Raw genomic sequence first — 25,434 nt, forward strand, 5'->3', positions numbered from 1 at the left:
GTCGTCCTGTCCTGCTCAATTCCGTGCCGAAGCTGGCGCGGGGCCTGGCAAGAAACGTCGCCCACTCAGCACTGGGGGTGGGAGGAAGGGGCCAGGGATCGCTCAGAGCTGCGACACGGGCTAAATACAGCGCCCGAGCAACTGTTTCTCAGTTTAAGTGATAAACCTTATTTCATTAGCCAGATCATCTCTCATCAAAGCCATCTGTTCCTTCATCCAGCTTTTAAAATATTTTGATAGACTTCATTTCTCCAAATGCCCCGCTGCTAAACATACACCGTCTGAGCATGTGCACCCTCTGCGCGGTGGCAACAGGCGTGCCTGAGATTTGCCAGAGGGGCCATTGCCTGCAAAATGCCCCCTCTCACATGCAAAATATCCCCAGATCCCAGCCCTCCAAGACAAGGCACTCCCTCTTCCCAAAAGCTCTGGATACCAGCTGGCTTCAGCTCCGGGACTGGGCACTGCTGAGCCAGACGGAGCTGGGGCACGTGGGTGCAAGTTAGCAAATGGCTCCTTTATCTCTGGGCTCTGCTCCTGCTCCTCTTTGCATTAAAGGAAGATCTTGAGGATCCCTCCTGCCTCCCAGCACTGCAATTTTTTGACCAGCTCCACCATGTGAGTCCATGCAGAAAAACTGGAGTTGAAGGAGCACGAGCTCACACTTCAGGCATTTGATAGAGGACCTTTTCAGTTTCTGAAAGACGTTTCTTTGCATACTTCCAGTTTTTTATTTATTTGTTTATTTATTTTCTAAATCACGGTTAACTTGCAAATGGTTTCAAAGTCTCAGATCCCTGAGTCCCACTGGAACTGGTGTTGCCACTGCACTCTTACACTTCCAAGAAAAACATGTATTACCTTGGTATAATTTCAGGTAGTCAGACTGAAAACAGCCTGTGTCTCTTTGCAGGAACAGTTACGCTTCTTACAGCACGTACTTGACAAGAATCAGCTTAGGGAAGTCCAAGCAGTAGCAGCACAAAAGAAAAAAACATCTAAAACATGATAAAGATCAACAGGAAGATGTGTATGTAAGCTGCCATGAAGCGCACTCACTGCCGTTCTCCAGCCAGGAAGCTACACAAACAACATGATGGAAGAACCATTAAGGTGAGGCATTTGCCTCTTTCCCACTTTGCTCCTACACTCACACATCATGTCCAAGCCCATCTCTGGCATCAGTTTGAAGGCTTTATGCCGCTCTCCACCAGCCCATCAAGCCCTCAGAGAGGGAGGCAGCGCTCCCCACGCTGCTGTGTTTCCAACCAGCAGGTGGGAAGCCTCCCAGATCCGTACGTAGGCACAGTAAGGGGCGGCAGGGAGAAGCCTCCCACCACGCTGTGTAATTCTACCAAACGGCCCAACTGCACTGGGATTTTCACACGTGAGAACTTACCATGGTCTCCTTTCAAGCTTAAGACAGCTTTAAATTTCTGTTCCCCTCCTTATCAGCGTGGCAACTGAGCCAAAAGCAATCCAGTCTCGTGGGGCCCTTCTGTGTGCTAACAGCCCTCTTTCCCCAGCGAAGGAATGCACAAACACGGAGGGGGCAGGTACTTTGGAAATGCTGCACCCAGAGAATACCCGGAAATGCCAAGTGAAACACTGCTGTGCTTCTGACGTATGCTGCACGAAGCCCTTCGTTTCTGGAGACATTTCCGAACAAAGCACAGCAGCCCGTCTAATCATAACTGTTTATTGTAAATCACTCAAGAGTTTACACAACATTAATGGCAAAGTAACACTGTTAAAACACCTGCTGGATGAAATACAGAATAAAGACAACTCTTTAATATTATATGGCATCATCTGGAAAACAAGAAACAAGAAAAAAAGAATTGATTTTAAATTGCGTGGCTTTGTTTTTTAATTCTACATCTTTCCTGAAAATATCAGGGCCCGAGTCTCACTTAGCTCAAGATCACTGCCTTGCCCGGGGCGTGCGGCTGAGTGGCCCCGAAGTGAGCACTCCCTCTGCGAGGGACAAGGCGGTGACCTGCTTTATAAATGAAAATCATGCCCTCTATCTTCGAAAGTGCTCCAGTGCTGACAGTACAAAGCCTCTCTCCTGCACTGGCTAACATCTAACACAAAGGGCTCTACGTCCCATTCCACATGCTTTTTTTTTTTTTTCTTTTTTTTTTTTTTTGCTTTTTTTTCCTTTTTAATCAAGGCAACTGTTAAATGTTAAATTCAGAAGCTACATAACTGTCTTTATATTTTGCTCAGAAACCAATGGATGTTGCATGCAGCTGAAACATTAGTAGAGACTGACTTCGATCAAGGTCGGTTTTCAAAGACCTGCTAGTCAAAGGCAGAAAAAGAAATTAAGAGGCCTCTTGTGCAAAAGTAGCTAAAATATGCATGCATCAATGGCCATGACTGATTAGAATATAACTCAGGTCTCCGAACATCAAAACCAAAGCTTTATTTGGCTTAAGACATTGTTGAGCTCTGTACCGTTACAAATTACAATGTATATGCGACAACAAAGGAATCATCTCAACATAGCATCAGTTTGTATTTTGGCCTGTATAGAGACTAATCTTCAACACAAAAGCCTGCTCAGCAATAAATGGTTTTCGTATTTAGCAAAGACAGCAGCGCGTTGGTCTGGCTAACAGGGCTAACAAAAAGAAGAAAGCAGATTTTCAAACTAACGTCAAACTGATCTTTGGCCGATTACTCGCCTTGGACATCCTGTTTTCCATGGTGCTGTTACTGGTCCTTGCCGTCAGTTTGTAGCTGACACAGCACACTGGGCCCTGCCCCGGCCTCTCCAAGAATCGTGTCTCAAAAGAATATCTGATTAAGAGTAGAAACAAATTCTCCCCTCACTGCACTTTAAAAGGATAGTTAGTCCCTCCAACCTGCCACATTTACCACGAACGAGCAAATTACAATGTATTTCAGACATGAACTACAGTGACTAAAATCAAATCTCTCTCCTGTTTTAACTCTAATATTAAATAATATAGAACATTTTTACACTTAATAGTCTGAAGTTTGGACATAAAACAACTAATAAAGACAAAAAAGCTGCGGCCGAACCTGTGGAATAAATTCGGCTCAACTGAAAAAACTAATTTTAAACCAGAGGAAAAGAACTCCAACCAGCGCGTGCAAGCAGGGGGTGCCCACACACGCACACCAGCGCTGCCGCAGGGAGAAGCGCTGCTCTTCAAGCACTGCCATCTCCAGTCCTTTCCTTGCGCGCCTGGATCATCTCCTTCGGAGCCTGTTTCCGGTCGGTGACCAACCCCAACCAAAACATGAAGTCAATGAACCAGGTGGTGGGGTTGAACTTCAGGCCCAGCTCACTGGCGGAGTAGTCGAAGGGGAAGGTGTGGTGGTAGTTGTGGAAACCCTCACCTGGGAAACAGAGAGGGAGTTACAAGACCGTGTGGCCGGCACACTGATGAATTCAGGACCCTGCTGGGGTGGGACATCCCAAGCCCCGTTTTCAAAGTCCTGACCCCGTGCAGGTTATGCTGTATCCCTGGCTACGGGAGATCTATGGGAAAGACCCCTGACCACCTCCACTTTAGAGCTTTTGACTTTCCCTCCCTGGCAGGAAGGGGCATTTCCCATCCCAAACACTCAGAGATGAAAAGGAGAACTGCTTCAAGAAGGGATACTGACAACCAAACAAGAAGCAGAGCATTCTTCGGTAGAACAGGGGAAGACTTCCTTGAGGATGTGCAGCCTCCTCCAAGCCCTGGCTCAAAGCAGTGGCCAGCTGCAGGTGCCCACAAACCCCAACCGGGCTGCAGCAGGATGAGATTTTGCTCTGAGTTTGCAGATCTCTGTGGGGGGCTACAGCACCTACCAATGGCTCCCAGAGTGACAAAGGTGTTCTGCCTGGGGTTGATGTACTTGTCGTACGGGCGGTTGCCGTACATGTGCGCGGCGCTGTTGACCAGCCAGGTGACGTTGAGGGAGATGGTGTACCGGAGGATGGAGGCAAGGAAGTAGGCGTTCCACAGACTCTCACCCCACAGGTACCACGGCACAAAGGTGGGGATCACAAAGCACATCAGCACGACCGAGCTCTTGTAATACCTGCGGGGAAACAAAAGGACACCATTACCTTGGTGGGGACGATGGCAGGGGAGCGAGGGGATATCATGAGGCATGGGTCCGACAGAAACCCCTGGCATAACCTGGGCCAGCCCCATAACCTCTCTGAGCTCCGCACTCCTGGCTGTTTTGCAGAAGAACTTGAACAGAGCCAAGGAGCCCTGGAGAGACTGCTTTGAATGGGACTGCTCCAAGCAAGGCGCCAGTGTCTTCAGAGCATTTATCTGCTGTGGTAATCCTGGCCAGGCTGGAACAATCTGAACCCAAGACATCCACATCTACTGAGTGGCATGTACTGAGGGCAGGCATCCTTCTCGTGCCAAGCCTTGCTAGTGCTCAGCGCCACAGGCAACTACCAAGAGCTAGGAGGGACAGCTGCTGCCATTCTTGTCCTCTCTAAAGCAGTGACACGAGTACTCACCTGCACTGAAAAGCGCCAGGAGATGTGTAAGGGAAAAGTGCCAGGTAAGGAACAGCTATGACTATTAGGATGCTATGGAAAGATGGCAGAAAAAGAACTGCTGCTAATTCAGGACCCACTCCAAAAACGGAGGAAAAAGCTCGACCCACAAGAACATTCTTGCATGTCTAACTGAAATGATGTCTCAGTAGACCGTTGCTGTATCCAGTTCTTTGGAGCTTGAGATGTTTGTTTTATTTGTTTGTTTGTTTTACAAGAGAAACTATGTAAATGTGTCAGAAGCAGCGTTAGGGAAAAAAATTGCTAGTGATCCCTATTGTTACCTTTCAGCATCATTCACACTGTGGATGTTTCCAAGCAATACCCAGAAATGCTTACTGGAAGCAACCTGCTATTAGCAAGCCAGCACTTGGCTTTTCACTTCTGAGAGGCTGTCCTGCCACCCTGCCACCCCGCTCTCTCCAGCCTCGGAAGGCAGACGCCTCGGCAGTTCGCAGCTGCAACAGCCTTTGTCAAGGAGGAACACAAAGCTGAGTTCCTCGTCAGCAGCCAGGCCAGTGTGCCACTGGCTCGGCATCAGAAAAGTCACCTCTTCCGCCAAAAGCAGTTGATGTGGCAGGGGCCAGGGCTGCTTTTTAGTCTCTGCCTTTGTGCAGCTGTCAGGGCTCTCAGTAGTCAGCGAGGAATGTATGTGCCTTCATGGAGTGCTGCCCGCAGCTGGGAGGACTAAATGGAAGGCTTTGATGGGGATAAAAAGAGAGAGACTGTGCATGCAACGGAGCATGCCCCAGCTCTGCCAGCATGAACACTGCCAACTGTTGCCTGAGCTTCCAGAGGATGAACTGGGTACTGCAGGGGAAGGAGCCACACAGCAGCAGGGAAATTTTCAACTCTCTGCTGTTGCATGACACCAGTTTACAATTCAAAATGCAAAGAGAGCCACAAACCCTGAAGCAGCAGGTAACGCTGGGGCTCAACAGCTGAGGCCCAGTCCCGGAGCAAAAACCTCAAGACCAGCACCTGAAGTCCTGGGGAAGTTCAGCGCTGGCTGCAAACCCGGCACCCAGGCACACCTAAGAGCCTGCAGCTGCCAACAGACCACCCGCTGTTTTTTCTGTGCTGTCAAAAAGACCACTTCAGCCTCATAAAAGGAGGAACCTGAATTTTTCTTCTAAGGGAAAGGAAGCCCTACATTCAAATCCCGAGCCCTGGCATTTGCTGAAACACAACTTCCCTGCACAAAACTGCCACCATCGCTACGCAACGTTTGCAGCACGACCAAGGCAGCAGAGCCTGCTTCTCGTGGGCTGCTGTTGTCTTGGTAAAGGTAACAACACAGCCAAGAGGTGCTGCAGCAAACCGCAAGGGAGCCTTTGCAAACACCTACTGCTGTCTGAGCCAACAAATGACAAAACAGAGGGCAGTGAATTCCTCCCTCCTGCAGCTCCTCGAATGCAGGGAACATTCTGCCTGTGCACAGCTTACTCCAATGCAAAGGCGAGACAGATTTCAGGACTCGGCCAGCTGCTTCCCTCACCCAGAAAACGCTCACAAATAGGCAAATGTGGTCTGCAGAGCACCTGTACCAAACGCTTGCTGTCAGGGAGCGTCTTCCATTTCCACCTACTATGCAGTTACTCACACAGAGAACACAGCGCGCTGCTCAATTCCCACCTCTCACAGAGCATGTAGCAAGCTGAACGTGGTCTGCGCTAATTCTCAGGGGCAATAATGCTGTGCAGGATGACAGTCCTGTGAGAGGAAGCACTCGGTCTGCGCTGGCCAAAGATGGGTTTGCAGAATGAGAGGTGCACTTCTGCATTACAGCAGGTAGCGACTACAGCCTTTACTCCACTGATCAAAGGAGAAGGCCAAGAGCCCAGCAGCCTCTGCCGTGGCTGTTTTCACAGCCAGCCTTGGCTTTCTGGAAAAGGATGAGGACAGGGCACGCTGCTTGTGCAGCGCAGCTGGCCAAGACAGGCCGCAAGCAGGAGGCGCACAGCCACAACTGCAGGCAGAGGGACAGCAGCCCTGCTGCCTGCCGTCAGGGTGGCAGTGATCTCCTGGGGGAGAAAGAGGACAGGCAGCAACAAGGAAGAAGCCACAATGAGGCGGTCAGGACCCCTCCACCCTGTGCCACACGATGGCCAGGCGCTCCCACTTACTTTCTTTGGAACCTGACAACAGGGTCGTCCAACAGGTCAGTGAAATCCAGTTTTCTCCCCTTCTCGATGACGTCCCGGTGCTTGCGCACAAACAGCCAGCCGATGTGGGAGAAGAAGAAGCCACGGCGGGCGTTGTGCGGGTCTGCGTCCGTCTCCGAGTACTTGTGGTGCACGCGGTGGTCTCGGCTCCACTCGTAGATGTCATTCTGCAGAGAGAGCACAGCGGGGTGAGAGGAGAGAGGCCCCAGCTCCTTGCATGCATGGGAACAGCAACCAGTTTGGAAGGACGAGTCTCTCACAGTAAAACTCCCATTTAAATGACTGCTCTGTCTGCAGGGGTGTGTACGAGAGTACGAGACTGAGACGTCAAAGGAAACGTGCCTACTTTTTGGGAAGCCAAGTCTTGCATTTACAGCTAGGCTGGAATAAAAGCCTCAGACCCACAACACCAGATCAGCATCGGATCCAGATCAGATTTGGAGCGAGGCTTTCTGAAATTATTCAGCTGAAGGGATTTCAGCCTCCCAGTTTGCTCTGCAGGATGCACTGCCTATTGGGCTGAGCCGGATGCTTTTGCAGTGGTGCTCAGCTGCTACCACAGGGAATTGTAAGCGTGCGCAACACTTGGAAAACTCTGGCCATACACTCATCTGTGAATTCAGTTGCATCAAACAAAGAAAAAAAAAGCTATTTAATACCTGGATCTACAACACTGTGAACTTCAACCACAGAATGCTTAGCAGAGTGCCCTTTTCTGTGTTTTTTCCACCTTTGCGCAGGCAAGGAGGGACCCAAACAGTGATACCCAAAGAAAGAAGGCTTTGGGTTGGAACAGCAGTAGCACCCACAACCACCAACCACAGCAGCTTCACTCCCGGAACTGAGGAAACCCTTTGCGGTGTCTGCGAAGAACCGCAGAGCGGCAGCCATCGAGGCAGAAGATGCACTGCAGGACACAGCAAACCCAGGCTAATGACAGCTCTGCACGTTTGTGTTTTGTGAGACCCAAGCCCTATGCTGAAAGCATAATGGAAATCACTGCCCATTCTCTCAGCTGCCAACATTGAGAGAAAGCACCAAGGCCACCCGAGCTGCTGAACAACTCCAGGAACAACTAAAAATAACAACCGAATATCCCGGCTCAAACGCATCAGAGTTCGATGGCAGCATTGCAAAGGCGCTGTCTGCAAGAGACCACAAGAGCCAGGTGAGGAACAAAAACCCACTGCCCAAGGAAGCGAATTGAGCTGAGCAAAGTGAACCGAAGGAAGCCACCAAGCTCCTCAATGAGAGCAAGGGCAGATCTTCACCTTGCTGCCATTTTATTTTTTCCCTTGCGGAGAAATGAAAGGGAATGAAAGCCACTGCATTGCTTCAAGTGGCAGGTGTATACTTCAGGGGGGGTATCCAGAGGACTAGGAGATGCTAAGATCAAGGCGTTTAAAACCAACTAGGCTTATGCGAGAAGCACACACCTAGGAAAGGTCCTCTTTCTTAACCAGAAATGATATTTCCAATGAGATTATCGATCAGCTTGTCGTAAAAGCACTTGATAAAATTATTTGTGGCACAGCAGGTAACCAGGTCAAAGCAATGATACTGTGAGAAATTAACTTGGCTTCTCACACCACAGCAAACACCTACAGGGCTGGCAAAAATGTGATTCCCCAGATGAAAGCGCAAGGAAGCTGTGAAACAACCGAATCACATGTAATTAAAACCACAAGGGCTAAGAGCAAATAAAGGCCAGAGGCCAGAACCGTTGGCAATAAATACATCAATAACTGGAGCGCCACGCATGTAACTGCGAGCGCATTAATAGCAACCATTCTTCAGGAAGGTGTCACTCTCGATGAAGTTTCAGGTAAACGCAGGAGTGAAACCCCCTCTGAAGCAGCACGACAGCATCATGCTGTGACAGTGACACGCACATGAGGTTTCGTTAGCAGGCCCCTTAATAAATCTGCAGACCCAAACGTGATGACACACTTGGGCTGCATCACAACGTCGATGCGCTCACATGAAATCGCAAACAGCCCCTGCAGCTGTGGACAGGTGCTCTCTTGTTTCACAGGGACAGCCAGGAGGGACGGTGCAACGACACTTAGCTGGGGAGAAACCACCATGTCCCAGCTGAGATGCTGCCCCTGCCCTTCGAGAAGGCAGCCTCCAGGGCTGCTCCAATGCTACCACTTCCTCCCAAAGCCAACAGGAGGGAGACGGACCGGAAAACTGGCTCGCTGCCTGTTTGTGGTGGTGCCAGCAGGCTTGGCCAGGCAATTGGTGTCACGGTAACTAGAACGGGCTTCAGACTACTTCAAACTGAGAACAGGTGACTCGGCCTTCCACTTTCCTTCTGATATGAAGGGCACACAGGTAGCTTGAAGCCACCTTGAAGTACTTACTGCCTCGGAACCGTACCATGTCCTCAGCCAAAAGCAATGATGAGGCCAACAGAGCCAAGAGCCAAATCCAGGGGAGCAGAAGGCAATGCCGCTGCAGCGTTCAGGCTCACTGCAATCTAGCTTGGCACATTCATTGGAATTACTCATGAAAGATAAGATCTGCTGTAAAACAGGAGTACAGTACCAGGGGGTTCTTCAAAACTCCAGACGCTTGTTTAACACACTGAGCAAAGGGTTTGTAAAGCTCTGCAAGGAGCAGAGCAGCACAAAGTGGCTGGAATACGGCTCAGAATAAATGGGGGGTTAGAGTCAAATGGGACATATCCCCATATTCAAACAAAAGCGTTGTGCTCTTTGTAAGGTGTAAAGGGACCAATGGGATTAATATCCCGCACCTTAGGAAGAAGATAAATCAAAGATGATAAAAGAGCAGTACGGAGGCGGGTAAAGGAACTCCCTTCATCCTCTGTTGAGGTACATGAAATCATCCAAACATATCGGAGGGAAAAAGGTAAAAACTTGGTATGCAGTGCCACAACAGGTTACGGCAGCTGAGCTAGATAGTGTAATGCTAACACAGATGCATATATCTGTTTTGAACAGCCAAAGGAACAACTACATTCACACCATGGAAATCCTGGTTCTGGGCTACCTCCTACCACCAGCTGAACGTTACAAAAAGATTTTGAAGTCTGATATTGCCTATCAGGAAGTACAAAGCTAGTAACACACTTCTTTGCAAATGCATTTAAATTCTACTGCCAAAAAAAGCGGCATCAAACAGAGATAAATTAAGACTGTGTGAAAGGATGCCCGCTCCCCTTTCTGGGCACGTGAAAAACTCCAACTGCCTGGCTGGACAAAGAGACCTGATTATGCAGACGTATTTGCATGAGGTCGTCCCTTACACAAGTTTCTACATTGTCCTCTAATGCAAGGGGCCTGGCCTGGGCAAGAGAAGCTGCTGAGACGCTGATCTGGGCACATTCGACTTGGTCCTTCATTAACTGTTGCTCCTGGACTGTCTATTAAGTATTGTGTGTGCAGTGCGAGGGGCTCTGCATCCCCTAAGCCAACACCGTGTGTCATCAGCAAATGTCTTTTTGCTGATATATACATATATATTGCTTTTGATGTCTCTAAGCTGAAGGGATCCCTGGTAAAGCTACCAGGAGGCCAAGAATCAGGACAGGCAACCACTATCCCACCTGGAAAGCCATGGAGTTAGCTGCAGCCAGAAAGATCCGCAGGGGCAGCTTGGCTTTGTAGGAACGGTGGCTCCACAAGCGATGCGCACCAGCCGTCACACCCAGGGCTGTCACCAGGAAACAGAAATAGGCTGAAAGACAAAAAGAAAAGGAAAGGTGTGCCAGGGGCCAGCTGTCCTTAGTATTGCATTCTTTGCTGTAATGCTGCTCCTTGCCCCTGCTTGTCCACGCCTGCAGGGACGCTCAGGAGACGAGGGGAGGATCTCAGCCCAGCTCTCCCCAGCAGCCCTGGGATGCATGCGGCATTTCCCCTTCCACCCCTTCCCGCTTCTCTGGTGTGATGCTCAGCGGAGTTTGGCAGCATGGAAGCACCATGCCGCGATGCATTTACACACAGTGTGCCTTCGCCAAGTACAGGGGAGCGAGGGTTCTTCACTCGTCTCAGAAGAGCAGCGGCAGCTCTCCAAACGGGACACTGCCAGCCTCCTCCAGACAGGTCTTTGCTCAAGTCCCATCTGCCAGCTAACTGAGGAGCATCACCTCCCGCCCCCACAATTGCAAGCCATGTCAGAGTTTCCACAATAAAAACTTTTCCCATCATCAGGAGCTCCAGTCGGTCATATAAACGCAGCAGGAAGACCAGCATTCACTGCCTCCCTCAGCTTCTGGAACTGCCTTTCCGTAATTACCAAGTTGGCCAAGGAAACTTGTGTTGAGCATTTTTTCAGACGGCCAACGCAGCAAGGAAGCAGCTCTGTTCCTTCTGCACCACACCGGCTGCGGGCTCGACACTGCCATGGCACATGCATGCTGCAGTGCGCCCCGTGCTGAAAATAACGCCGCCACCAACGATGAAGGCAGCAGCGCTGCATCTCCCCTTCCTGTCCCACAGCTCCAGCTGGCCAAGCTCACCTTGAAGTATTATACAAATCACAAATGAACTGGACCACTTCAGCTACTCCCAGTTAGGCTGCCCAGTTGCCATGATAGTAGACTCTTATGTCTCCTTCCAAAAGAAGCATTGATTTCTCACACTGTGACCTGAAATGAGTTTGCATGGTGTAAGGTGACGTGCTGTTTGGCCAGGGCAGCCTGCCACCTGAAACACACATGCTGCTTTAACCAAAACGTGTCTAATTCAAATACCTAAGTAGAGTTCCTGGAACAAAAAGGGGAAACCCTGTCTGTGAAAGGGGGGAGGGTTTACTTGTGTCCATCTGCACAACAGCAGGCAACCCTGACAGGCGGACAGTGGAAAGAAAGGAATCTTCAGTCAGCTTTTTCCAGTACTTAATGTAAAACAGCTATCTGTGCAAAACGAAAATTAAAATCTCCACACAGGTGGGTGCCTACTGTGTCCCTCGATCCACTCCCAACTCATACTGCTTGTACTTACAGTGTTGAAGACAAAATACAGTCAGAAGGCACTTGGTAGAAAAAATGGCACCCGTATTTGATGCCGATTGTCACCCCTGCAGACTAAAGAAGTAAACGGACCTTACCCACGCTGCTGGTGGATCCTTAGAAACAGCTTTACCCAGACTGCCTCACGTTATGTACATGTCCAGGATTCATCTCCCGCACAGCACACCAGAGCCTTTCTCACAAATTCAACACACAAAAGGAGTTGGAAAGATCCTAGTAAAGATGAAACGTCTCTTAAAACCTGCTTTCGATTCCGTCTCTGAGGAGGTATTTCCCTTCCCAGCAGGCTGCAGCGTTCACGCTACTCCCAGAAAAGGTTCAGCTGTGCAGGCCAGTGTGGCGCTGAAGCCTGTTGCCAAATCCAGACTCGTGCCTGCTTCCCGAAGGGAGGTACCCAAAGGCACTGAAAAACACACACGCTTCCTGCGTGGTATTTCCACTTTTTGCTTGACAACGCTCAGATCAGTAACGACGCGGACACCACAACTACCTTGCACTCCGGTTTCCTCTCGCTGCTCTGACACGTGCCCCGTCACGGCAAGGACACAGACTTGTCTTACGCAATGCAGGGAAACCCATCCTGTCATTTTCTGTATGTGATACTGAGCCGGGTCGGGCTGGTGAAGCAACGATGTGGCAGGAACATCACAAAATAGAGCCTTTCAAATTGCTCAGATGACTGCAATTGTGGGAAGAGATCTGTGACACACTGAATACTGACATTATCCAGGCAACACAGAAATATTAAGGCTATAGTCCTGAATCATCAGAAGAACATATTGTCTGTGGGTTTTTCGCTTGTTAACCTCATGCTAGTCCTAGGGACTGAAATCCCCTGTCTTCACCTGTCTCTTCTTTTCAGGGGACTTGGTGTTTCAAGAGCATCCTCCTTGTGAATCCCATTTTCTAGCCTACCTTTAGTGGAGACAGAGGTATCGCCAAAAAGAATAGCTTGCTGGGCCTTCCGTAGCACAAAGGGAAGCTGGAATGGCTGGGCTTCGTACCCACGCAGCGTGCCTCTTCTTTGGCTTTGCAGGGGAGGAATCGCAACAGCAGGAATTTTCCTAAAATAAATCCCAAGGGCTGAAGCGTCCTCAGGAAAAAAAATAACAAAAAACCCACCTCAGGAGTTCAGTGACCAGAGCAGACGCAAATCCTGTTGGACAAACGCACCGAACAGTGAGACCAGATTGCTGTGGTTCTGGCAGGAATTAGGGTGCCCGAGAAAGTCACTTGGCCACTAATCCCTGCTGTATCAATGCCAAGGAGTGGCCAGCACGGTTTATTATCGCCTTTCTCATCCATCACGCAGGAGGTCCGGCAGGAGCGCTTCCAGCCGTGAGCTTGTGCGCCGCAGTGGATACACAACGCTTCGGAAGAGGGGAAGGATAACAAGCAGTGAGTGAGCCGTACGATGGGACAAAGGAGAGAAGCCGAGGAGAGGACAGGAGATGAAGAGGGAGCGGAGGTTCAAGCACTGTGAGCACAGGGAGCCGGCAGGTTGCTAGGCTCCAAGTACGCGGTGCCTCTGCACAGATGCTATTTATGGGAACGCGCCAGAATCAATAGGCAGAAGATTTTTATTCAACATGCTTATTAATGACCTGAAACAAAGGCAAACAGCATATTAATTACAACTGCAGAGGATGCTAAATTCGGAGCAGCAGTGAGAGAGCTAAGAAACACAAAAGGATCCATGCAGAAAAGGCTCGAAAAAAGAATCTGCCTGGATAGAAAAAAGCAAAGCGATGAAGCTCTGGGGCCACAAGCACAGACAGGGATCTGCAGTGAGGATGAGATGCTTGGGGAAGCAGACACCTGCAAGGATGATCACCACCGGCACATAAAATATTCTGAGCTTGCCACACGGTAGGGCAGCGAGACATCAATGGGATGTAGGACAGCAGGCGCAGGGGTATCATCTCACAGTCAGGGAGAAGCACGGCAAACTACACCAGGCAAATTGTTTAAAAATGGATGGGATGGGAGACCAGCAGTGTAAAGCATTTGGGTCAGCTTTCTCAGAACAGCTCATCATTCCCGTGGCCAGATTTCCAGAAAACCCGTGTTACATCAAGCAGCAAACCCCTCTGAAAATCTGTGCATCCGAGGGGCCAACCTCTAGGAAGACTGGAGATATTGCCGCAGTTTGTGGCACCTCCAGAGGCATCAGAAAACCACCCTCTGCTCTAAGCGGTGGCTTAAATAGGAGCAAATCTCTCCCCCTGAGAATTCCAAGTCTGTCGTGTGATTAACATCACAATTTGAACTTGTTTTCTTTCCCAAAGCACACTGGAGATGGGACACGTATCTACGGGTAGCGAATCCAGAGGATTACTGAGGGCTTTGGACCCTTACCTGGTTAAAAAAAAAAAAAGCAAATGAACCTAAACAAGAAATCCAAGGGGCACTGGGTGAACTCTGCACGTCCGAACAGACAACGCTGGCTGCTGAAAGGGGTGAAATGGCTGGCCATCCTTCTCAGACACAGATTTCAAGGAGGCACCACATCAGAGAGCAACCATCCACACACCGCCAATGTCACACATAACCCAGCTGCACGGAGCAAATTGCAATCATCTCTGAGGGACACGGCAGCAGATATAAAAATAGTAGTTGGGAGACAACAATCAATAGCGTGTCCACAGCGGTGCTGCTGTCGATACAGAAATGGGCTGCAGCATGCAGGACAAGGCTCGGCGACAGCTCCCATGGGGCAGCAACACGCGTCGGACCGCTGAGCGCTGCCCCGGCCTCCCCGTGCCGCTGCACAACAAAGCCCTCTCGTGACATGATGCCGTTTGGTGGAAATATTCCTTCTGTGGGAAAGCCTTGGGGAAACCTGCATGAGCAAGCCTGGCAAGACGTTTGCATCTCAGCGCGGGCCGTTTTCATCCCGCCTGCTGCGGGGGCTGGAGAGCTGTGTGCGGAGGGGTACCACAGCCTGACTTGTTAGCGTCAATTGCAACGTGAGGGTTAAAACTGACAGGGATGGACACGCAACATTTGGGAATTTACACGCTGACATTCACCTCAGCTTATTGAGCCAGAGCAAAATTGCTTGCAAGGGAATTTTAATAATCGACTGCATAAAAGTCAAGGTCTTCCATCAGGCTACGAGAACTGCATGAGAAATACAAACAGCAAGTTGCTCAAGCACAGGGTGAGCGTTGCAAAGCTGACTGATCGCTATAAATATGTAACAGTTCTGTACCTTACGGTTAGGATTTTTTCCCTTTCTAAAAATTACATCACATCTGCATATCCTCCATCCGCCTTCTGTTCCTCACTTGTGGGTTTCTGCTGTTGTTCACGGGCAGGTTTTGGACTAATGCACGACTACTGCCCTAATGAGGGAAAGTACATGGACGTTCCTAGCTCACACTGGGGTTATCCAGCTCCCGCTGCCATCCACTTCAGCAGTCACCCAGAGCCACCACTTAACGGCTCACACAGACAGCGGGGCAAAAACACCCCTGCCTCAACACCAGGGCTCAGTCCACAAACACAACCAGTAAACTCACATCACGCAGTCTGGTACCACCAGAGTTTGTTGCACCACCATTAGATGATGCTAAGTTTTGGGATATTTGTGTTTCAAATGCTGTGTCTGCTGTCAGGGCCAGGCCAACACGCTGTATTATTAGGTCTGGGTTTGAGGATCAGTTCTCCAGACAGCCCTGGAGAACTCTGCCTCTGCAGCAGGGAGACACGAGGAGCAGTAACACAGCACTTAATCCACGTCACCCTCTGAGGAAGGCTGGTGTCCTGACCTGGAAATGCAATTACTAAGGGGGGAAAGCTTCCCACCGCGGTCCCCGCCAAGAAGCGTTAAGTTGCCGTGGCCCGGGGTCTCTGCGTACAGACGGAGCGAAAAGGCCATCGGCTGTTCGCTGAGCCCTGCCAGCTGTCAAAGGCTGGCATCAAAAGCACCGTGGGCTGGACTCAAACCAGCAGCCGAGAATTAAAAAGCACCAATTCCCCGAGCCGCCTGCTGGGAAGTGCACGCCAGCTCTCAGGGGAGCCACGCATTCGTGTGAAGAGCAAACGTGTGAAATCTCAGGCCAGGAGCGGGTTCATCTAAAATTAGATTTGCACATTCTCTGAGCTGCTCTAAATCGAACCAAGAGAGAAAAAGAGAAGATGAAACGCATCAAAAGGAAGAGGGGAGGCAGTTTGGAGCTGCGAAGCAGGTGAGTTTGGCAGTGGCAGGGTGGAGGAGCTCCAGAAGAAGATGTCTGTTGCGCCCTCTTGGCCCCACCATCGCCAGCCCAAGACGCCCAGTTTGCCTCCGTCTGGACGCACATGCCTGCGTACGCATTTTCAGGAACGCTCCCCAGAGCCAGCCCTTTTGGCTGAGTATACAGAAGGCTTTATTCCGGTTGGAATAGCAGAAACGTTCACATTGACAACTGCAGCCAAAGTGACATAAATAAAGCCAAGAGAGCAGTGGAAAGTGCGGATGACAGCAAGTATTCCAGAGAACGCTATAATTCCCCTAGGAAGCACACACAGATTCCCTGAACTCACCAGGAACTGAAGATTGCCTTAAGACGCCGAACAGCTTCTATGTATTTTTAGATCAAAAGAGAAGGCTGGGAGATGCTTTGATTTCTGATTTCTCTGAAATTTGTGATGCTTCTGTGTAGCCTCTCTCGGCTCAGCTGGATCCTGCGTCATCACAAAACCATCGGCAGATTTCACTTCTCCCCCAGTGACCTCACTGCTGTCCTCAATCCGCAGGCTGGCAAGGGCTCCGCTGGCCTGCAAGTACTCTAGAAACACTGACGAAGAGCTAGCATTGATCTTCTCTTGTTCCTCAAACATGGAAGGAAAGGAAGTGCGTACTCCAGCCAGTAGCAGAGGGCTCCGGAGACTGGCCTTTGGCATGCAGCTCTGCCCGGAGGAACCAGGGGCAGAGGACGCCAGCCTCCCCCTCTGCACCAAAGGCGAAGGACTCCACGGCTCCTGCGAGCACCTGGCAGCGATGCCTGCTTATGGCAGCAGCACAGCCGACGGCAGCAGGGAGCCGACGGCCTGCAGACACCACCATGACTACGTGCTTCGGTTCAGGACTAGGGGAGCGTTTTCCACACCAACAGCATGGTGAGCTCTGGGAAGAAGTTACAACCTGATGGCGCTGGCCGCTACCGAAATCCAATAAAATGCAAAAACCCTTCATACACCCTCCATCTCCTAGAACAATAAGGTGTTTCTGGTGTTTTCGTAAGGCGTGCTGCCATTGCCAATTGGCGCTGTGACCCAGCAGGTGTCTGTTTCCCATTTCCAGCACTCTGGAAGTCTTTCTGACCAAGCAACTGCAGGTTGGGAAGATTCAGCGGTTCATCTCCCGCTATGGCCTGTCCCAAAACTCAAGCTCAGCCCTTTGCATTTACAGTCACTGCCCTACCGCCAGCCCCTCCTCCTCTTGGAAAAACACAGTTCTCCTCCACAAAGAGAGGGCTCAGAGCCCTGCCAGGTAGCCACAGCAGCCCACATCAGGTTTCTGCCCTGTTCAGACTGTTCTGACAGTCCCTACAGGACAAGAAATTGCTTGGCTTCAGTTACAACATCAGTGCTAATTACAAGCGCAACCGTAATTGCAGGGAGGGAAGGCACAGCGGCAGTGATGAGGATGCATACTAAGTTCAGCTGGGTGAGCCCAGAGGAGTGAGCAGTGCTTCTCCCTCCATGAAAGCAACCACAGGAAGCCCAGACAAGCCGGTCTGCGTGGCTGGTGCCGCTCTGCCTGGTGGCACGTCAGGCTCTGCCCACGAGCAGCTCCATCGCTCACTGCCCTGCATATTCTGCCCAGCTGCAAGAACGTGTTTGGAGCGCCCGAAACGCTCCTGCTGAGAGCAAAATGACGGAGGGCCCACGCAGCATGCACACAGGCACAAGATGCTTTCTCCAGTCCTTTACCACGTTCACGGTGCATATGTGACACGCAGCACACAAAACAGAGGAAAACAAAAAGGAATCAACAGTGCAGGGGGGCGAGATCCAGACGGGAAACAAACACACTTAAAGCTGAATCTGGGGAAGTTCACAGGTAAGACTGTAAGCAATCACCTCCAGCAACAGTCAGAGGAAGCGAGGAGCGAATGTTGGGGAAGGGAAAACATCTGAGCGGCAGGAACATGTCCTGCAGCAGCGCACCTCGGAGCAGGGCGGTGATGAAGGCGAGGAAAGATGAAGGCGAGGAAAGGTTGTTTCGCTCAGTAAATCCCTCCTACCAAGGCAGCCTTGGATACCTCCTCACAGAATTTTAAGAGAAAAGCAGTCACTACCTGTTTGCTGACCCAAAATCTTGCCTGCAAGAAATTGCCCGAGTATAACCACCGCAGAACCCCCAGGGTGCTCCTGGCAGAGCGGCAGCAGGAGAGACAGCAGAAGTTTAAATCAAGCGCCTCCAATCCACGCCTGAAACGCAGACAGCATCTCCATGTCCTGCTTCCAGAGAGGTCTCGGAGGTACAGAGTGCAACTCCTCTGGAGCCGGCATTTCTATTTCCAACCATCCGTGCGGAGCTTCTAGCACAAGGGGAGCCTCTCCGAGTGAGCACACCGTGCACAGAAGCGCTACCAACCAAAACCGGTTCATACCCGACAAGCCAGCAGATGGCACTCAAGAGCACAGACGGCTTCTGAACCTTGAAAGACCAATAAAACTTGCATCTGCAGGGCACAGCAGCAACATGTGCCTCCTCGCGCGGGTCGCCTACCAGAAGGGCTGAGGAGGAGGAGGTGATGATGGCAGAGCCCTGCAGGCACCACGCTGACCCCCGGGGCCCACTGGCTTTCAGCCCCCGCGTGATGGGATGTCCTGAACGACACGAAAAACAGTGGCAAACCTCCCCTCCCGCGTGGGCACGAGGCCATAACTTTCCCTGTTGCAGGATGTCAAAGGGACTTTTTGTGCTGTTTAACTAACCCAAGCACTGGCTGGGCATTTGACCGGGAGCGCCGGCTGGTCACTTAATGGCCCGTTCCAAGCTTATGGAAGGGATGCGACCTGCCACACGCACTGTGGACCCCTCCGCACAAGTTCATGTCCATAAACACACACGATAGTGCCCAGCAAGTGCTGCTGAAACCACACCGACGGCTGAACACACCCCTGGGGGCCCCAGGAACTGCAGCGAAGGACAGGAAGGGGCTGGCAGAGCAGGGGTCGTATCCAAGGTGCAGCACTAGTTCCAAGGAGGCAGCAGGAAACCCAAAAGCCAGTGTTTTAAGCGGTGTAAGCATGCATCCCTTGAGAGATAACCCAATTCCCAGTGCTCTCCAGGCAGCGTGGCGGTATTACACAGAGCTAGTGGGGATCCCGTCTGCAGCCCCAGCTGCGCGTGGGGTTCGATGAGCTGTAACGCCTGCCTCCACGTGCTTGTGCAGGAAGCAACGGGAACAGAGGAGCACAGATAATCCTGAGCAAACACCCAGCCAAGCCTTCTCTTGCCAGCTTTTTTTCCGTTGTCTATTATGTATGGCTGGACAAGTGTCAATAAATTACCAGTGGAAATGGGTCCTGCTGAACATGCACTTTGGCTAGTACAGCTGTTTTTGAGGTGGCACAGTGGTGCTGGTGCATCAGGGACAACCAAGTGGGTTCGCTAAGGGAAAAGTGTGCCCTGCGTTGTGCTGGCAGCACCCAGCCCAGCCCGGCTGAGTGCTTCCTGAGCTACAGACATCCCCGGGGAGGAAAAATAAGAAGCCAGGCAGGCGCTGGTGAGCCACCGACTGCTGCCCGCATCCTGCCACGCACCAATGAGGCCAAGTGCATTAACCTGAGCAACAACAACGCTGCTGTTGTCTACCCCTGCCTCCAGCGCGATGGCACACACTTTAGCCGTAGATATTCTGCAGGAGGTGCTGTATTTTACTTCGCCCACCGCTCCGGATGGCTGGACTCAGCATGCTTGCTCCCTGCTGAAGGGCCCCTGTGAAACTGCCCAGCCAGCTCCTGTAAAAACTTTTCAGTCTGCTGTTGGGTGGCTGTTAAAAATAACAGCATCGAGAAACGGGAGAGAGAAAGGGATTAAGTTGCAAAGTCGTCGAGATCTGTTTATTATTTAGCATCTCTGCAAAGTCAACCAGAAAAAAAAATACCTTGAAGGATGGAGGGCTGAAGCTGGTCAGAACCCTAAGGCTCCTGCCTTTAGGAGGTTCATAATTAAGACTGAGCAGTATCAGAGAAGATTTCAACGCATTTTCTCAGAAAGGCCACAAGGGTAAGAGAAAGCCCACCTGCCACACACTGGGGGAACAAAAAGGGTTGAAACCAGAGCGCAGGTGACGCGCCCAAGCCACGCAGCTCGGCCGGGCTCTGCCGGTCCCCCTGCCACAGCCGAGGCCAGCTGTGACGGGGAGGGGGACGGAAGGCAGGGGGGGACACGATGGCCCTAAAACCCTCCTCAGAGCGTGTGCGCCTGAGGGTTTGGGGCTGGTGTGAAACGGGGGGCTAGCCCGGAAGGCAGCTCCCCTCCGCAGACCCAGGAATGGTTCCCCGGCTGAAAACTTGTGCACGGCTGGTAACTGACGGCCGCGTTCATCTCCAGGCGCAACAGACCCGCTCCGTCAGTTCCTCAGGCTTTACCGCGGGGAGCGCAGAACGGCAGGAGCCGGACCCACGGAAAAAAAAAAATAAAAAAATCGGGACTCCTTCAAGCAGGCAGCGCATCCCCGATCCCTGCGGCTGTCGGCTTCTGCCGGTGGTCGCCTCCCGCCGCCTGCTGCCCGCAGAGCCCCTCTCCCCGGGTCGGCGCCGACTCCCCCGGCCCCTCACGCCCCCCACCTCTGCCGAGGCCGGCGCTGCCGCCCCCCCCCCAGCCGAGCCGCGCCGGCTTTCGGCCGACAAAGGCGGAACAAAAGCGGCCGGGGGGGGGGCCCCGCCGCGCAGCCCCCGGCCCCCGGCGCCCCCCGCCCCCGGCAGCCGGACTCACCCCAGAGCAGGGTGAGGAGCTGCGCCCTCGGCACCAGGCTGAGCGCGTAGACGGCGCCCAGGTGCAGCAGCCCCATGAGCACCACGTTGCGCCACACGATGGCCTGCCCGCCGCCCGCCGCCATCTCGCCGCCGCGCTCCCAGCGACACGGGGGGGGCGGCGGCGGCGGCGGCGGAGACCGCGCAGCGCGGCCGGGGGGCGCCTCGGGGCGGCCGCTCCGCTCCGCTCCGCTCCTCGCCGCCGCCGCCTCCTCCTCCTCCTCCTCCTCCTCCCCCCCCTGCTTCTCCTCCTCCTCCTCCTGCTTCTCCTGCTCCTGCTCCTCCTGCCCCTGCTCCGCGGCTCTCCCGCACCGCGCGGCGGGGGGTGGGCGGGCGGGCGGCGGGAGGAGTCGGCAGCCGGCCCCGCATAGCGACAGCCAATGGCCGCCGCCCGGCGCGGCGCTGAGGGGGAGAGACCCCGACGGCCGCCGCTGAGGGTGCAGCGGGCTCCCCTCAGGGTGGTCCCAGCGCGTGCCCCTGAGGCTCCCGACGGCTGCTCCTCGGGGGTCCCAACGGCCTCCCCCTGGGGCTCCAACGGCTGCCCCTCAGGGTGGTTTCAGCGGGCTCCCCTCAGGGCTCCAACAGCCGCCCCTGAGGGTCCCAAGAGCTGCCCCTCAGGGTGGTCCCAATGGGCTTCCCTCAGGGCTTCAGTGGTCACCCCTGAAGGTCCCAACAGTCTCCACATGGAGCTCCAACAGCTGCCCATCAGGGGCCCAATGGCTGCCCCTCAGGGTGGTCCGAGCGGGCTCCCCTCAGGGTGCCAACAGCTGCCCCTCGGGGTCCCAGCAGCCACCCCTCACGGTGGTCCCAATGGCTGCCCCTGAGAGTCCCAACAGGCTCCCTCCCCTCAGGGCTCCAACGCCTGCCCCTTGGGGTCCCAACGGCCACTGGTATAATTAACAGCCCCAGGAGGGGCCGCGCTGAGGGGCAGGGTGTTGTGAGGGGGCACAAGCCCGCAGGGTGGTGACATTTATCAGGCTGTGGGTAGTGAGGGTGAGAGGAGATGTGACATCCTTTCAGGACTCGGGTTGGGGGCAGGTGGGAGGGAGGACTGAGCCGTTCAATGATTTTTCCATCTCTTGGCAGCTGGGAGCAGAAAGAGCCTCTGGCTGGCTGTCGTGGTGCAGCAGGAGACCCTCAGACTTCCAAGAGTGTCCTGCCCATGCCATATGCAGATGGGTACAGTGCCATCAGTGTTTAATGGAGGAAGGTCAGACTCAGGGCGAGCACAACGAGAGCGCTACCAGGCAGCAAGGGAGTACAGCATGCAGGGAGCACAGCTCTAAGAACCCAGGTGAAAGCACTCGCCCTGACCCAGCTTATGTGGGCTCGGGATGGATGTCGGTCTTCCACATTTGCACAGATGAATAGTGGCTCCTGAAGGCCAGCAACTAACAACCACAAACAGTCCTGCCACCCTGGCAAGAGGCAAACACACCAGGAAACTACTTGTGATGTGCGAGTGGAGCATGTCACTGATCCCCTGATCCCAGAAATCACCACTCAAGCAGCAGAGCTTTGGTGTCAGCCCCTTCTCACTGTGGTGACTGTGAGCGGCAGTACAATTTGGGAGCCCCTGGCTTTTAAAAAGTTACCAGGCTGCCTTGGTCATGACATTAGGGCCATGTGGAGCAGACAGAGACCTGCACTGCCAGGCTAAGCTGTGGCTCACAGCAGGAGATGCAAAGAAAAGACTTTGCAAATCTGACTGTCATCTCTGTGAGCCAGAAGCACCTAAAGAAGAAAACCAAATAGCTGCAAGCAAAGCAACACACATGAAATGGGATTTTCTTTGTAAATGCCCCAGGGTTCATATTTTCAAAAGCAAAAGAAATACAAAACACAAAACAAAACAAAGTAGCCTGAGTGTGATTCAGAAATTTATGATATGAATTGCCTGTTTTTGTCAGCTGCACCTACCGGAAAATATGTGGTGGCTGCACACACGCTGGAAATGAGAACTGAGGCCAGTGTTCAGAGGGACATGTTAGAGCGTTCCCCTCCTTTGGGCATCTTGCATTTGCTGGCAACCCAGCCAGACTTTCTGCTGAATGGTGCCTTGCTGACCTGAGCAAGACGCTGGCCCCTCTCTGTTAGCACAAGCACCTCCTGCCCCTGTGCACATATCCTCCTCCAGCCTCCCCAGCAAGAGAAACCCCCGTGTGTTGTGTTGGGCCCCATGGCAGCGTGCGGGTGCCTGTCCTGGTGATGGAGTCACTGTGGGTCCCCACAGAAAGCCCGTGAAAGTGGCTTTCCTGAGCCATGGGCTCCTGTGGGGCAAAGGCTAGGGACACGGACCCTGGTGAGCGATACTGGTATGAAGCACATGAGCATGCTGTGCTAATTAATTACTAACTACACCTCCTGAGGCAACTGAATCAGCAGAGAGCATATAATTAAGCCCCAGATTATTTCTGATATATTTTGAACATTCTTCTAGAATTCTCCGCCTGGAAAGAAGAAAGAGGACAGCAACAATGAAAGTTGGCAGATGATTTGTGGGGACACCGTGAGTGTCATTTTAATGCTACTGCTGCCTGCTACCAGCACATTTCTGCTATTTAAAACATTGACAAGATTGACCTCATTTTTTTTCCTTCTCTCTTGTTGTGAAAAATTAAGCAGTGTCCACAAAGCATTTTTCAAATTAAGGGCTTAAGTGGTAGAGTAGGAAACAAAGCCTAGGACATCGGAGGGATGAGAAATATATGTTCACTATGTACATATTGAAATGCTTCCAGTGCCACAGGGCAGGAGGTTCCTGAGAAGCCTGCTTCATACAGTACAGGGCAGTCGCAGACCTAGGGGCAAGGTCATCCATAGTTGCTGTCCTGGGGCACTCCTGGAGAAATGCTTGGAATGAGACACACTTCCGTCTCTGAAGCTCATGGGAATTGTAATCAGGTTCGCCTCTGCTGAGTGGGGCTCGTGTTAAACATGTCCCTGTCTCCTGCCTGCCCATGCGGGGACAGACCTCTGACCTGCAGGACCCCCAGAGAGCCCATGGAACACCTGACCTGCCATGCAGCGAGGCAAGGCCAGGGGCTTAGTGTTGCACCTCCCTGCACCACATTGAAACTCTTCCTACTATCGGTGTAGGTTCCTCAGAGTACTCGCCAGGTGCCCTCGGCTCTCATTCAAGGCTGAGCGACTCAGCTCGGCCCCAGCAGCCCCTGCAGGGGAGGGAGGAGCAGCCAGCCGGCCGCAGCAGCCTGTTCGGCCCTGGCCACAGGCAAGCTGCCTTCCAAAAGGTGCTCCCTCACCTCCTGGGTGCTGGGGGAAACAGCTACGGCAGCGGGGCCCCCCTTTCCTTCTCGCTCAGTAGCCCAGGCAGCCTGGCATATGCTCCCTTCTGCAAATCCACATTCCCAATCTGTATGTTGGGGAACGATGTGATCTGAAAGGCACAACACAGAACAAGTCTGATGTAAACACTGCACGGGCTGCAAGTGCTGCAGAGATTAAAAGACAATCCCCAGCATTCACGCCTAATGCTGACCTTGGGCTCCTGCCAGCCAAAACAAGATAAATCCATTACAGAGGTCTACAGGCAGAAAAAGGGTTTTGCTCCGTTACTTGTGTGTTCTGCCCAGGGCCAGCACGCACCCTTGTACCACCCCCCGAGCTCCCAGTCCGTTGGCTTCAGCAGTGGGAGAAAACTCCGCTAACGCTGCCCTTACTGCACAATCTCCTGCCAAGGGTTTTGTGGGGATGGCGATACCTGCGGCAGTGAGGTACTGCCTGCTGTCAGAGGCCGCCAGACAACAAACACCCCTGCAGATTACATGCTTAGATTTTCCTTCTGTCTCTTTTTAGTTTTACTCGCAGCAACCACAAGTAGCCCGATCGGTGTTAATGCCACAGTATAAATCTGTTCTCACGTGGTAAAATGAAAGTTGGGCTATTTGGGGCCAAATTCTGCTACCAGTGTAAATTGGCAGAGCTTCATTGCCTTCTGTAAACCAAGCTGGCCATTTGCATTTGTGATATCAGACGGGTGGCAAATTGCTTGGCATTCCCTGAAGGTAAAACAGACGGCAGCGTAACTGATGGACAATTACTGTTCATCTCAGCTGCTCTCGGAAGAGAAGCAGCAGATTTTTGCATCCACTCCTGTGTTGTAAGGGGCAGTGCAGCTTTCTAGCCGTGAGCTTGAGAGGATGGCCCAGCTTTACTTCCGGCAGCTCACAGCCCATTTCTTCCCACTACTTCTAAGTCTTCTCACTTGTCGCTGGCTTCCAGTCAGCCTCTGTGTTTGTAGCCCTCTGCATTTTCAGGTTACCTCGTGCTCTGCTGCTTCTCATTCACCAGGTGAACAAGCAATGTTTATTTAGCCTCTTCCCTTTAAGCTAACTCCTCGGTCCCCAAGCCGCGTGCCTCGCTGAGCCTCTGTCACTTGGCATCCTCTTTCCCACAGATGGAAGTCCGAGAGGTTTTGTGCGATACCGTTAGCCATAGCTTGTCTTCTACAAGGCCACATCGTACCACGCTGGTCCCAGCTGGTCCTCTCGGGTCCTCCTGCTCCAATTCCCAAGCAATAACCCTCCGATTTACCGCAGTGCTTGTGCTGTGTGTTTCTAAACCCACAGCCACACGTTATCTACCTGAGTGCATCCCACTTTTGCCACTGGTGCCATCAGTCTCTCCACCAGCTGTTTGTGTATGAAGCAGGCAGCCTCCCGTAGAAATGGTACGCTGTCTGTATGCCCTGCACCAGTGCCGCTTACCTTTGCTCCTTCTTGTCCGAG

General features: G+C 52.4%; 1 protein-coding gene and 1 long non-coding RNA gene across 2 annotated transcripts; one reads left to right on the forward strand and one right to left on the reverse strand.

Annotated features, from left to right (window-relative positions):
• Positions 1 to 305: 305 nt before the first annotated feature.
• LOC121069970 lies at positions 306 to 2,487 on the forward strand. Its single transcript, XR_005819790.1, has 2 exons — positions 306 to 1,113; positions 1,456 to 2,487. It is a non-coding gene; the product is annotated as an uncharacterized LOC121069970 (long non-coding RNA).
• On the reverse strand, positions 1,684 to 20,867 carry SCD5 (stearoyl-CoA desaturase 5). Its single transcript, XM_040556532.1, has 5 exons — positions 20,649 to 20,867; positions 10,283 to 10,413; positions 6,670 to 6,875; positions 3,833 to 4,065; positions 1,684 to 3,375 (listed from the first exon to the last, which is right to left on the reverse strand). The coding sequence occupies exons 1-5, from the start codon at positions 20,770 to 20,772 to the stop codon at positions 3,185 to 3,187; spliced, it is 885 nt and encodes a 294-aa protein (XP_040412466.1). The 5' UTR covers positions 20,773 to 20,867; the 3' UTR covers positions 1,684 to 3,184.
• Positions 20,868 to 25,434: the final 4,567 nt, after the last annotated feature.

Source organism: Cygnus olor, chromosome 4 (assembly GCF_009769625.2).
Source record: "Cygnus olor isolate bCygOlo1 chromosome 4, bCygOlo1.pri.v2, whole genome shotgun sequence".
Classification (NCBI taxonomy): domain Eukaryota; kingdom Metazoa; phylum Chordata; class Aves; order Anseriformes; family Anatidae; genus Cygnus; species Cygnus olor.

What these genes read in the sequence shown, in the direction of transcription:
- SCD5 (XM_040556532.1), bottom strand. Translation starts at nt 20,772, where the DNA reads ATGGCGGCGGGCGGCGGGCAGGCCATCGTGTGGCGCAACGTGGTGCTC. An exon ending in GTTGTCAGGTTCCAAAGAAA is followed by an intron (nt 4,066 to 6,669) that starts GTAAGTGGGAGC and finishes GTTTCCCCGCAG; the next exon opens with GTATTACAAGAGCTCGGTCG. An exon ending in TGTCACTCTGGGAGCCATTG is followed by an intron (nt 3,376 to 3,832) that starts GTAGGTGCTGTA and finishes TCTGTTTCCCAG; the next exon opens with GTGAGGGTTTCCACAACTAC.